The 14,819-nt window shown below is 40.5% G+C and overlaps 1 protein-coding gene across 1 annotated transcript in view; it reads right to left on the bottom strand.

Annotated features, from left to right (window-relative positions):
- Positions 1-14,819, bottom strand: part of faf1 (Fas (TNFRSF6) associated factor 1) — a gene marked incomplete at its 5' end in the record, with an annotated part of 105,391 nt that overhangs the window by 58,775 nt on the left and 31,797 nt on the right. Inside the window, 4 exon segments of the mRNA XM_034233163.1 lie at positions 3,495-3,576; positions 3,677-3,740; positions 3,837-3,960; positions 4,445-4,540. Coding sequence (XP_034089054.1) covers positions 3,495-3,576; positions 3,677-3,740; positions 3,837-3,960; positions 4,445-4,540 — 366 coding nt within the window.

The raw sequence follows: 14,819 nt of genomic DNA, 5'->3' as shown, positions 1-14,819 counted from the left end.
TACACGGCAATATTAATTAAAACCACAAATGGATTGTTTGGTGAATATACTTTACCAAGGACACCAATTGCTTCTTATAAAACATATTGCTATTTTCAGTCCACTTCTAATGGGATCTCAGTAGGAATTCTTCATGGTTGTCTATAGTATGTATCAAGGTATAATAGCATGAACGAGTGTTGGAGAAAATACAAGTCGTCTCCTCTTATGGGTTTTAATGCACTGATACTGTGTGACTTTGCACTGTGTATGACCTATTCAATTATAAGTGTGAATAAAATCATGTTCTACCTCGAATGTGGGCTGCTGCTATAATCTACCTCAAAAATGTGCCTATACAATCTACCTAACTCAACCGTTTGGGTACTTTTGTATATGAATTTTAATCTTTATAATCATTTGTATGTTTCAATTCTATATTAGGAGGGATATGTTGGAGAAAATGCAAGTCGTCTCCTCTTATGGGTTTTAATGCACTGATACTGTGTGACTTTGCACTGTGTGTGACCTTGCAGCTGCCTCTTCTGAGATAGGAGAAGGCAGGGCATAATTCATGTTGTGGATCCAGATGAGAGGACACATACTCCTCGTCTCCTCACTACTTCGAGGGGCAAAGAGCAACAGTGGCTCGAAGGAAGTACGTGACTTTCCAGAGATGTCCCGACACCTTCCCGACGCCAAACCGATTCACGACTTTGTTGTTACCTCCTCACTTGGACTATATAAGCTTGATGTTACTTCCTGCTCCTTTGAGCAGCATACCTCATGTGTGTGAGTTGAACCATATCCTTTGTATGTGACTTAACTCTGCTCCTTCTTGCAAGAATAAATTAGTACCTGACTATTGATTCTCAACCCGGTGTCGAGGGATATTTTCCTAACAACGAGTTATTTAGAAATCCAGACGCTCCTTTTTGTGATAAACTGATACAGAGATGCTCTATCAGGGTTTCCGTTCGTTTGGAATCATCCTTCACTTATAAGCATCTGGGATATTTTAAAATGTAGTTTTGAGTTGTTTTTTTAAACCATAATATGTCACAAAAGAAGCAGTTAGTTTGACTTATGGCGTATTTCCACTGCACGGCCTCGCTCGGTATGGTTAGGCCTCGTTAGGCCCGGCTCACTTTATGCTGCGCTTCCATTACAGTTTAGGAGCTGGGGTAGTTACTATAGTAACGCAGTGTAGGCGGAGCCGTGACGTCATCTTCAATGAGAGCCCCAGAAAAACAACACAGCCGTTAGCTCTTAGCACTCAGAGCTCACAGCTCCTCATATCTGTTCAGAAACTAGACAAAAGTTAAACAAGTACAAACCACAGACTGTCTGTGTCATGGAGAATACAGTCGCTGCTTTATTTATGTCTGTAGGCCGTTGTTGTGAGTGTGGACGGTCGGAGCATATATATCGTTAGCTTAGCCAATCTCCATTTAGAAAACACGCATTCTAAAAGTGTTCTTCGCCTGCCGTCTGTCTGCAGACTTGTCAAAGCATTAATTCATGGTTTTTACTAACCGGTATCAGTATGTTGTTACTTCGGCATCATTTTGAAACGTGTATTACAATTAAATCACGGTCAAATATGTTCATCTTGTTGTAGTTGTAGCCCCCTGCCAGCGATTCTCTCTCTAGTTTAGCATACTCAGCCCGACTCAGCCTGGTTGTTCCTGGCCCTAGAACCACGATTTTATGGGGCCAGAAAAACTGTGAATTAGGACCCGCTAGCCGGTACTAGGCCAAGTGGAAACGCAACCAAAGACGCACGGCTCGGCACGCTTAAAGCGAGCTACCCGCTGCAGTGGAAACGCGCCATAAGTTAGCAATATATGGCTGTTAACAAAGCACAGTTTAGTATATTTGTAAGTCAATAAATGCTTAAAGTCCTGAAGACTCAGGCCATGTTCTGCTTGCCATCTAATGATTAAAGTGAAGGGGGTTAGCCTTAGCGATAGCATCAGGATCCTTTAATGTGGGCTTTGTTTTTTAAAGATGGACATGGTTTTCTCATTTGAGTGACAAGCAGCTCCGCTTTAACACAAATACTTCATATACCCAGATGACATGTCAGGGATGTATGAAGTTATAAATAAATAGATCCGCCCGAGCCTACTGGCGATAAGAAGCAAAATCCTTGACACGGTACCTCTACTCTCTTTTATATTCCATCTTTTTATTGTGTTGGTGTGTTGACAGAGATTTAGCTAAACTAATAAAATAAAATGCATTTCATCGGACAGGAAGATCCGTTCACACACAATACACTGCAGACATACGGCGTATACTATAAATTGATTATAATACTAACCACTGTATCTTAACTTCCCACTACCTCAGTAAGATATGAGAAAAGCAGCATCTCCCTCGACAGATAGAGGATGAATAAGAGTGCTCTCAGTTTGTGTTTCTCCTATGTGATGACTTATGTAAGGACAACTGATAACAAAATACAATTAAAGCAGCAGATGGTCTACACAAAGAAGGGATGACATTGGGAACATATTCTGCTCATTTTCAGGTCCATATTTTGTGCTTTTTTTGACATGTCTCCATGCTTTAATGTTCAAAAGCTCTTCATTGTTCTCATACTGCCTGTGCTGCAGCACCTCTTTTCACCCTCTGTCTGAAACCAGAGCCCAGTCTGCACTGATTGGTTAACTGGCCGGCTCTGTTGTGATTGGTAGGGTCTATGCAGGAATCCTGAAGTCAATGTAATTCCTTTCAAGACCCTCTCCATACTTTTTAAGACCTCATCTCCACTTGGAGTTCTAACCGGTTACCTTGGCGACACACTTCACCTCACATTGACTATATACAGTATTGATTGTCCTTCCTCATTATCTTCCAACCATTTGGACGCAGACTTGCATTTCCCCATAACGATGTTTAACAACCGGCGTAAACGGACCTTCGCGCTATCAAGCAGTGAGCGTGCGATGTCCTGTTCAGATGACGTCAAACCCAACGGGATGCCATCAATAAACTACACAGAATCACACTACACACCTACGCCATGATTACATTCAGGCAGACTGTAGAATACAACCTCTTTGGACCATTTATATACTTATTGAAAACAAGCTACAAAATGTAACACCTTGTAAATGCCGTTTAATATTTTTTAATAGCCTTCATTTTCGCTAAATTGATTTATCAACTTTTAATACTTTTTAAGACCCCTGGATTGGTCAACCAGCGACGAGATGTCCCGCCCCTTAGCCCATCAAAAACAATGTCTTGGAGCGCTAGCAATAAAAGTGTGAGTGCTACTTAGTGATGTCACTTTGTAACAGTAAACAAAGGAGTCTAAGGAACTTTGGGACATGCACTAAAACCTATATAACACACTACAGGACAGGAAAAACCGAAAAAACCTAATAGGGCCTCAAACCAACACTAGAAAAATCTTACACTTCAATCGTTTGACTTTTAAGTGACAAAGATATGTAAGATTGTGTACAGTATCTTAATACATTAAAACATTTCAGCTCACTTACATCTCTGGCTTTGCCATAGAAGGCCTCTTGAGACGCAGCTTCCAAAGTCCCGATGAAGAACATTGGGTGGGTCTCTCCATACCTTAGGGACACAAAGGTCAGTTCATAAAGACATTGTTACATGCCGGCTTTCTTTTGTCTATCAAAGTCTTTCAAATGAGAACCTGACGTTTAGCTCTTACCTTGAAGAAAATTCTGCAGTAAAGTGCAGTAAGGCATCAGCTTCGTTCTCACTATTTTCTGGCACTGTAAAAAAAAAGAAGGTTTTATGCATGTCCCTGGTGTTCAATACAAAACCTGGAGCGGAAATTAACAACTCAAATAATGCTCCACTTGACTTACTCATAGGTGCTTTCCGACAGGTAGAGGATCCCAATCCAAACATCTCCGAATCGTCCACCCCGAACTCTGACGCGTCTTCAAAATCATCCGCGTCACTGTCGCTGACCATATGGACATCTGCACACTGTGGACATGAAGCAGCATCAGGTTTATTGGAGGTTTACACGTACCAGCTATTGATATTGGTGTGTAATGGTGCGTACACAAACACAGTAAGAGAAATCAAGTTGTAAAAATAAGCAAATATAGAACCTTTGAAAAAATACTTACAAGTTACTCAAGATAATCGGTGACTAAATATAGAGATTGTTTTGTATGTCTGAGGTCTTTCTTGCAAGTAAACACCCCAAATCATGAGCTGTGTCATGTACAACAAGAACAAGATAAATACTATGGAAAATAAAATATCTGCAGTTTTATAAGAGGTAGCATTAAACAAATGATTTAACGATACTGAGACTTAAATAGACAGAAGTTATTAAAACAATTATTTTGTTACCCTGTTATATAAGTAAGTATGGTGTGTGTGTGTGTGTGTGTGTGTGTGTGTGTGTGTGTGTGTGTGTGTGTGTGTGTGTGTGTGTGTGTGTGTGTGTGTGTGTGTGTACCTCTTCTGTGGGTTCCTGGGAATTGGCTGCTGAGGACCTTCGACACACACTGAGGTGATGGCAGGGAAAGGTGATCCCAGAGACAGCTAGCGTCATCTAAAAACACAAAGGGAGAGTCATTAGCCTAACAATGAAGGACAAAGTGTGAGATCTTAAACCATATTTGATTACTTGCTCCAATATATGTCAACTCAAAGTTACTATTGAGTTATTATTTCTTCTTACCAAAGAAATGATACAGACACTTTATGACAGAGTCCTTCACAAGTCCAGTGTTGTCAAAACAACAACTGGGAATCTTAGTTTCTCAAACAAACCACTATACCTCAGTATCAGTCAAATTCTGACAAGACCTGTTAAAGTAAGTCACATTAAACATTTGGACCACACAGTTACAGACTTAGTTTTTTTTGGTTTAAGCTGGGTTCTCCGTAAATTAAAATCATGATTCTGGTTGTGCTCAATTGAAAACAATCACAGACAGGCTTTCAGAATTTAAAAGAAAAACCTGGTAGGAGATGACTTTGATAATATTATCAGATGTTAAAAATACTGCACAATCATTTCATTTCTTATATCTCTCGCTGCCGGCCAACATTTAGTTAATTTTGACCCATGGATATTTTTAAATGTATATATTTTTTGCCGTTACAGGACTTTTTTGTAAGTACCTGACAGTGCAGGATTGATTAATGACTTCCAAACACAGCCTTCTCACTTCTCTAATAAGAGGAAAAGCATGATGAGGTTCATGAACACCTGCAGTGGCTGTGATGGTGGTTTTGTAGTAAGAGAACACCTGACTAATGAGCTCCCAAATCCAAAGGCAGGACTGTAAATGTCAGCGTTCAGCGGGGACTCATTACAGCTGCTGTCTCCTGGCTGAGACCCGAGGGACGACAATAATACAGGCGAGGCAGTTTGCAGTAAAACTGAAGATACCCGCCTTTAAAAGAGCAGGATTTAAGGTTGATTCCCATCATCTAACTACTAAAATGTAACTTATATATTCAACATGAAGACACATTTGTTCCTTCTTGTCACAGTGACCACAAGGGCTGCACATGTAACGCAAGTGTTATCAAAACCGTTATATGGACGAGTGCAATATCCAAAGTAAGTGAAATATTTGGTAAAGTCACAATATGTGAAAATATCATTCTACACACTTCTACTTGGTACACATCCTCCTAACTACAAGATGATTTTAATAACTTTTTAATAATCATGTGAAGAATGTTTCAAAAACAATCATTGCCTCTTGGACTATCAGTCAAAAATAATCACACTCAAGTTTTCTTTTTCCTACATTTTGACCACCAAACGCAGGACTGGTAACAATCCAACCGTGACTTCTAGCCTGAACATACTGGTACTTGTCACAATAACGCAACAATACATCCACTGACGCACTAATTGTTGAGAGCAGAGCGTAAAAGAAGCCCAGATGCAAATAGTTTTCTGGGAGAGTGAACTTCTAAACAGCAGGGCAGCGGCAGAGAAGCTGTGTCTCCCTGCAGAGGTCTCGTGATCTGCTCCATTGTCGCCCGCTAAGACACACAAAGAGCAGCTGGACGTGGTTGAATCGGGAGACGATTACATGCAACGCCAATTGAGTCTGAAAAGAGCTACACGGACCTCACGGAGTTACTCTCTCTGAAGGAAGAGTGGCTCCTCACGCTGGCCCCCGCTTCTATAGCAGCTCACAACAGTGTAACCACTAGAGCCTGTCAGCAACATGGACTTACTTGTGCGCACTGCTGTTTACCTGGACCCTGATAAAGACCATGTTTCTTTTGAAAAGGGGCATTCACAGTCGGCTATCCATCTTTCCACACTTCCTTATCTTTTCAATGTTTAGAAAAGTAAGTTTGCTGCAGCGTAAAGACGGAAAATATTTGAACAAAAAACATTTGGACAGTAGTGGTTGAGCGACACGCGTGACTGAAGGCAACTGGTGTTGGGAAATAAGACGATAAATGTGTTGGAGATTTTAACCCTAATGTTTGTTTTAGAAGTATCTATCCCGTTAGTAACTTCGATTGAGGATGACTGCTTCATGGTAATTGAAATATGATGTGATATTTGGTACTTCATGTTGTTTTTCTTCACTAGGGTAACTTAGACATTCAAGCATGCTTTTGCATCAATAGGTAATTGATTTAGCAGGAAACATACTGTATAATTAGATAGACTATTAATTATAATAATATTGTGAAGAAGAAGACAAACTAGAAGTAGGAGAAGAAGACAAAGTAGAAGAAAAAGTAGAAGTAGGAGAAGAAGAAAAAGTAGAAGACAAACTAGAAGTAGGAGAAGAAGACAAAGTAGAAGAAGACAAACTAGAAGTAGGAGAAGAAGAAAAAGTAGAATACAAACTAGAAGTAGGAGAAGAAGAAAAAGTAGAAGACAAACTAGAAGTAGGAGAAGAAGAAAAAGTAGAAGTAGGAGAAGAAGAAAAAGTAGAAGACAAACTAGAAGTAGGAGAAGAAGAAAAAGTAGAAGACAAACTAGAAGTAGGAGAAGAAGAAAAAGTAGAAGACAAACTAGAAGTAGGAGAAGAAGACAAACTAGAAGTAGGAGAAGAAGAAAAAGTAGAAGTAGGAGAAGAAGAAAAAGTAGAAGACAAACTAGAAGTAGGAGAAGAAGAAAAAGTAGAAGAAAAAGTAGAAGTAGGAGAAGAAGAAAAAGTAGAAGAAAAAGTAGAAGTAGGAGAAGAAGAAAAAGTAGAAGACAAACTAGAAGTAGGAGAAGAAGAAAAAGTAGAAGACAAACTAGAAGTAGGAGAAGAAGAAAAAATAGAAGACAAACTAGAAGTAGGAGAAGAAGAAAAAGTAGAAGTAGGAGAAGAAGAAAAAGTAGAAGAAAAAGTAGAAGTAGGAGAAGAAGAAAAAGTAGAAGAAAAAGTAGAAGTAGGAGAAGAAGAAAAAGTAGAAGAAAAAGTAGAAGTAGGAGAAGAAGAAAAAGTAGAAGAAAAAGTAGAAGTAGGAGAAGAAGAAAAAGTAGAAGTAGGAGAAGAAGAAAAAGTAGAAGACAAACTAGAAGTAGGAGAAGAAGAAAAAGTAGAAGTAGGAGAAGAAGAAAAAGTAGAAGACAAACTAGAAGTAGGAGAAGAAGAAAACGTAGTAGAAGAATAGCTATTGTCATTGTTGTTAAATGTATATGATATACTGTAAAAATATTACTTATTTTAAAAGAATGTTTAATTAACTGAGATAATGAACTCTTCTGATCCCCAGGACAGAAACAACCATTTTACAAATCACTGCACTCTGAGAAAAACACTGTTGACTATATTGATTACAATTTGAACCACTGTGTCTTAAATTCCCAGCAGCTCAGTAACCAAGGAGAAGATATGAGAAACGCAGCATCTCCCCTGACGGTTAGAGAATGAATAATATCCTGATGAGTGTTCCCTCTCGGTGTTGTCTCAAGCCCAGAAAACCGCTCAAAAAAAGCAGAGGCTAGACTGCCATGCAACGATGAAACTACACAAACAAAGAGTGACATCACAGCTAAAGGGCCAAGCTAACACTGAAACACAAGTGTATATACGAAAATATGACGTTTCTTTCTCACCAAATTCACATATTTTCTAAGAGGCCTCAAACAGTCAATCAACCCTGAGACAGTGACACAGGTGTACGCAGAGATAACAGAAGAAACAGATTGTATTTCCTGTGTTCGACCGATTAGTAGCGAGTGTACTCCTGACAAGTGTGTAAGCGTCACAGCGAGGACAGCTGAGGAACACCTACGAAGAACACTTATCTGAATTGCCTCGTGTAACTTAACTCTAACTCAGTTAGTAGTCTGGTCTTGGTCATTAGATTATGGGTTATTCATATTTTTCTACAGAACTTTACAAGGTAATGGAACAAAAACATTATTCTCCCAACAATAGAAGTAAAGTGAGTTAGGAACAGTTTGTGTTGAACGAAAGAAAAAGACAACTGTGACTTAAAGAGACGCCATTTAAGAGGATGGGTCTCGGACCTATGGGTTGAACTGGCAAAGAGAGACTCTAACTAAATTAGTAGTTTGGTTATTCATATTTTGCCAAAGAACTTTGTAATTAACGGGAAAAAGCAAGTAAAACTAATGTGAGTTAGCCATACCTTTGGTTTTACGAAAGAAAAAGACAATTATGACTTAAGGAGATGCCATCTGAGACAAGAGGGTTAAATATGCACTGAGAGACTAACTAGTAACAGAGAAGTTAGTAAGCAATACTTTTAGTTCAACAAAAGAAAAAACAACAATGACTCACCACATAGACGCCATTAAACACATGACCGGTCTCAAGCATGAGATTGTATTAGCACTGACACACTAACGAAGTTAAGTAGTCTGATGTGAATCCACAGAACTTTACAAAGTAATGGGAAAAAACAACATTATTCCAACAGTAAAGTAAAGTTAGTTAGGAAAACCTTTTGCCTTAAAGGTCCCATGTCATGCTGTTCCGGTTATCACCCGTCCCCTTGTTGTTATGAAGGTTGTTCTGCATGTAAACGGTCTGCAGTCACAAACCCTCAAAGTGCACCCTGTAGCGAGTAAAACTCTAACACAGAGAAGACCTGTCTGCTGCCCCAGAACGCCTCGTTGGACATTTCTCTTCCTGGGTACAGTGACGTATTTGGGTATAGTTACGCTACGTCCGCGGAGCCGTTACGTTTGGACACACACACACACACACACACACACACACACACACACACACACACACACACACACACACACACACACACACACACACACACACACACACACACACACACACACACACACACACACACACACACAACACACACACACACACACACACACACACACACACACACACACACACACACACACACACACACACACACACACACACACACACACACACACACACACACACACACCACACACACACACACACACACACACACACACACACACACACACACACACACACACCACACCACACACACACACACACACACACACACACACACACACACACACACACACACACACACACACACACCCACACACACACACAGCGAGGCTTGCTGCTGCGAGGGAGCGGGACACTGTGAGCGGGACACTAAGCTGGCTCACTGGTGTGGGGTCGGCGAGACACCGAGGAACTCAGCCTGGGCACACACACAAACTCCCAGCCAGGCTGCGGGTGTGTGTGTGTGTGTGTGTTTCGGGCTGGGTTTCGCTGTGTCTCGCTGTCTCGCGACGGCCACTGGGCTCATAGGGAGGAAGGGGGGGGGGGGGGGGGCAGGAGCCCAACAAGCCGTTGAGGACAGAGAGTGAATACACAGACTTTACAGAGATGCTGTATGAGAAACCAATGTGAGTTTGGAAAATGTAACAATGTAAATCTATTTTAGTAGACCTCAATAATGGAATTATGATCAGTAGAAATGGCCATGACACGGGACCTTTAAGAGACGCCATTTGAGACATGATGGGTCTCAGGCCTGAGGGATGAATTAGAGACCATCTAATTTAGAAGTGTGATCCAGAGAACTTTGCAAAGTGATGGAAGAAAAACATTACTTTCCCCAAAAGTAAAGTTAGAAAACCCTTTTGGTTTAACGAAAGGAAAAGACAACTGTGGCTTAGGAGACGTTATTTAGGAAATGGTGGGTCTCAGGTCTGTTTAATTAGCAATAACTGTAATTAATTGAGTCTGGTCCTTAATAAACCATGTGTTGTTCATATTTTGCCAGAGAACTTTACAATTCGATGAAACAAAAACATCATCCCAACAACAATTAGCGATACTTTTTTGTTCAATGGAAGAATAAGACAACTGTGACTTGGGAGACGTTATTTAAGACATGATGGCTCTGAGGGTTTAATTAACTCTGACTCTAATTAATGTAAAGTCTGAGCCTATTAATTAGACTATGTGTTATTCATATACTTTCTAGATTTCTTTACAAAATATTGGATATTAGCATCATTCCCAAAACAGTAAAGTTAGGTACGACTACTTCTTTGCTGAACAAAAGAGAACTTTGACTGTGACTAAAATAGTTTGAGACATGGTGGGTCTCAGTTGAATAAGCACTGAGAGACTAACTAAAAAAGCAGTCCGCTGCTGTTTATTATGTAGATTATTTAAGAACTTTACAAAGTGGTGGAAGAAAAACATAATTCCTCCAACAGTAAAGTTAGAAAAACCCTTTTGTTTAAGGAAAGAAAAAGACAACTGTGACTTAGGAGACGTTACTGAGGACACGGTGGCTCTCAGGCCTGAGGGTGGAATTATCTCTGAGAGCGTTGTAGGTATTGAGCGGGACAAAGACATACAGGGTCTGATCCTGAAGGATGTGAAGGCACGGCCCCAAGTCTATTCTGCCCATTCCTCAATCCAGTGGCAATCAAACGTGAGAATCTTAACAGCGTCTGCCGAGAGCATCCCCGTAAACCCTTTCCCCCCCAACTCCTCACAATGAGAGGCTTTCGTCTGAGGGCCTAATAAGTGTATAAATAAAGTTGATCACTTCCCCCGTCAAAGGCAGCCTGGAGGGGTTTGAGCTGACATGGATGCAAGGAGGGGAGGTGGAAAAGAGAAATGAGTCGAGTGCCTCTCAATCCTCTCCTTCGCTCTGACCCTGTGGCTTCTCCTGATGTTGAGGGACACAAGTGCAGCTCGGCGGCTCAGCGGTAAAACGTGGAAACAAGGCTGAAGCGCCGCAGGGCATGGGGGGGTGGGGGGGGACGAGGTTAACCCCCCCAAATGACCCTCTCCCACATCTCCACACAAAAGAAACGGGCTTCTCTTTTTTGGATTCTTTTAATTAACACTTGCATTGAGGCTCTAAGCATTCAGGGGCCGATACAGGGGAAGAATTTTCTCCCCCTCCCTTCCTCTCCCTCTTCCCTTCGAACCCTTTCTTCTCCTTCTTTCCCTCCCTTCATTCTTTCTGTGTTTCATTTTTTTCCCTTTCTAGTGTAGGCAGTGTTTGGATTAGGTGTCTGGCTGTGAGTGTGAGATAATTACTACTGACAGCTGCACTGAAGGCAACCACAACCACAGTACCACCTTACACCGCTCTGCCTTTGATGCAGCGAGGGGAGGACGGAGAGCAAAAGTGGGGAAGGGAAGACAGGGAAGGGGAAGGAGATGGATGGAGGAAGGAAGTAGGGCTGCTCGATTATGGCAAAAATCATAATCGCGATTATTTGGGTCAATAATTGTAATTGCGATAATTAAATGCGATTATTCATTGACTTTGAAAACATCCATTTATTGGAGAAAAAAAATGTGAACAATATGTTTTTAACAGTTGATTACCCTGAACTTTAAGTAGAACTCAACTGAAAATAATAAAAAAATAATCGTTTTATTTCGATTACGTTGTTTTCGTAATCGTTGCAAGCCATAATCGTAATCGCGATTAAAATACGATTAATTGAGCAGCCCTAGAAGGAAGTACGGAGAACATGAAGAAGAAATAGGGAGTAGAAGGCCCAAAAAAGAAGGCAGAAGAAGCAGGTGCGCCCCACCCTTACCACCTGTTGGTTTCCGTGTTTCAGGCTGGCTGCAGATCAGTATCAGTGCTTGTTATATATGTACGCACACAAACAAATGCAAATACAGCAAGAGGCTACAGAAGGCATACATAAGTGACTGTTGGATCGGTTATGAGACATGGCAATAAATGGCAAATGGACTGAATTTGGGAGTGGCAGTAGCTCATTCTTTAGGGACTTGGCTTGGGAGCTGAAGGGTCGCCGGTTCAAGACCCAATCAGACCTTTACGTCTATAAAAATGTATGTAATTGCGTATATTTGTATTCATACCATATCCGTATATTTCTAATGTGTGTGTATACAATACAGAGTGGCGTTTCCCCTTGGGTTTTAATAAAGGGTCTTCTTATCTTATTTAGGAAGACTATCTACCTCCAGCCACGTTAATGTTTGCTGCTTTAAAAAAAAACAACCATGTCAGTGAGATGTGAGCTTCACAGAACGCATCCCAACAGTTAGAGGAGATAAAAACATTTGACTAACAGACTAACTTGGTGCTGAATGTCACCTGAAGGCAGCATATCGCACAAGGGGACAGAGCTTATCGCTGAGCCCTGTTGCTACGAAACCGTCAGCCCCCCCTCCCCCCTTCAATAAATCCAGGGTTTAATAGGACCCCTATCAGGTAGAAGAAGGATTCCATTAATGCCAGCTGGGAACTGGAGGAAGGTGCTGGCCTACAAGGCGAGGCTCTGCAGCAGTAATACATTAGCAAACACCATGAAACACTGCATAAATGTCAGCAATTACTGCCCAGAATGAAGGATGATGGGGGGGGAGGGTTTGAGGCGATGGGGGGGGTGTAATAAGGATGTCCCACTGGCTGTCAATCACTCCCAACAGGTGTGGAAGACAGGCTGTAAATCAAAAAGGCTCCAATGAGATGTGTGGTTTAGGCGAAGGAATAGAAGGGGCGGGTCTTAATTTGAATATTTCCAACAGGAAGTTAATGTCTTGTTGGCTTCTTATATCAACTGTTGCCAAAACATTATCTTCAACACTGGATCAGGAGATATTGGAAGACACAGCTAGATGATTACACTAGTCATTGTACTGATCCACCTGGAGTACAATTAACTCAAACAAGTTTTAACTAGTACATTGCGGTGATGAAGTAAACCATGTGACAATTACAAAGACATGCAAAAACACACAAAAGACAGTGTGCTTCTTCATATGTCAAATACAAACTGTTCCTAGAAATAAAAAGGCAACAATGGGATCAAATATATTCAAAAATAAATCAATTCAAATGTCTGACATGATGTTGGGCAGTCATGCGTCATATTAAAGTCAATAAATACATTAGCTGTCCCATTTGAGGGTTACATTTCCGAGTTCATGAGATTAACAAATAAGTGGAACAGAGATAAATGAATGCGGCAGTTTAACACACACAAATATGTCAGAGCACTGCATGACACAAGCTGCCTGAAATGAGCATCACCTCACGTTGCTACTGCTTCAAAAACACTTCCTTTTAAACTCTCCCTCCTCGCTCTGACATGAAATACAATAACACAGCGCACTGAATGAACCGATCTGTTGTTCAGAGCTACTCGAACACTATCCATCATGATCCAATTTCAACTCTCCATAAGGCCTTGAACAACTCAGAGCACAATAAACAATGAAACACATTGAGTGGACAGTATCAGGAAGAGGGGGGGGACAACACTTAACTACTAGTTTCCCTGAAAGGTGAGAATTTCTCTCTGACTAAATAATTCCCAACACTCAAACAATACATAAACAAACAATGCCACCACTCAAATGTCTCTTTCCCAGGACACAAGAACTTGACATAGATACTCTGAACAAATTGATCAATTAGATGAACTATAGTGAGAAAATATATGTGCATCTTGAGCCTCTACACTAAGGAGTGTATAATGAATGAAACTTGTAACCGCAGCGTCTACACTTAATAAGATACTGTGTTTATAAATTACCAAACTGTACCAATACAAAAATTACACTTTATCCAAAAGTCTCTAAAAATACACGTAAAAAATTATCTTGAATACGACATACATTTTTTTATATTTTGGCTTTAAGTGTAAGCTAAGGTGGGGGGTGTATTTTAGAAAATAGTTTTCTACTTTTTACATCCCAAAAGGAATCAATAAATCCGATGGGGCTCAATCTAGACTACTCTGGTTGGCTTCTCCTTTGTTACCTAACCCTAGCTCTACTCATCTTATTGTACTTGTATAATGACAATAAAGGATTATATTCTAATCTACCAAGCTTAAAAAAGAACACAGACAAATATTTAAAACAATTCTGAAAAAGTAAGACCTAAACAACAAAGGAAAGATTTTAAGAAACCTTTTTTTAAATGTCGATAGCTTTGTTGAAACTAATAATGTATTGAGGTTTGATACCCGGCGCCTGTGTGTGCAATAAGACAAACCCATTGCTAACACACACATTTTAGACTGTGTAAATATATTGACATTTAATTTTATCTCGTTGCACTGTCATCGCTACTACCTCTGCTTTTACCACTCTAATTTATTTGTGTCTATTTTTACTACTGCGAGAGTTGCCAAAGAAATGTCGTTGAACTTTGTATGATGACAAGATATATTCTATTCAAATGCAAATATGCCCAACACACACACACATGCAAGCCAGGTAAACAGTGATATCACTCACTTTAAGGAAAAGCAAAGTTAAGTAGTAATCGATTCCACTAAAAGCGGGCTAGTGTGCGCAGCTAAGTGTAATCTGGGGCCTCTGGCTGCCATGTTTATTGGTTCAAACCCCGGGAGATGAGAGCGGCCTAATGAGCTCCACAGCCAAACCCTGGGCTTTCTCTGT

The sequence above is a fragment of the Gymnodraco acuticeps genome, unplaced genomic scaffold, assembly GCF_902827175.1.
Source record: "Gymnodraco acuticeps unplaced genomic scaffold, fGymAcu1.1, whole genome shotgun sequence".
In the NCBI taxonomy this organism is placed as follows: domain Eukaryota; kingdom Metazoa; phylum Chordata; class Actinopteri; order Perciformes; family Bathydraconidae; genus Gymnodraco; species Gymnodraco acuticeps.
The sequence above is the reverse complement of the archived record's forward strand: the minus strand, read 5'-3'. Positions and strand labels throughout refer to the sequence as shown.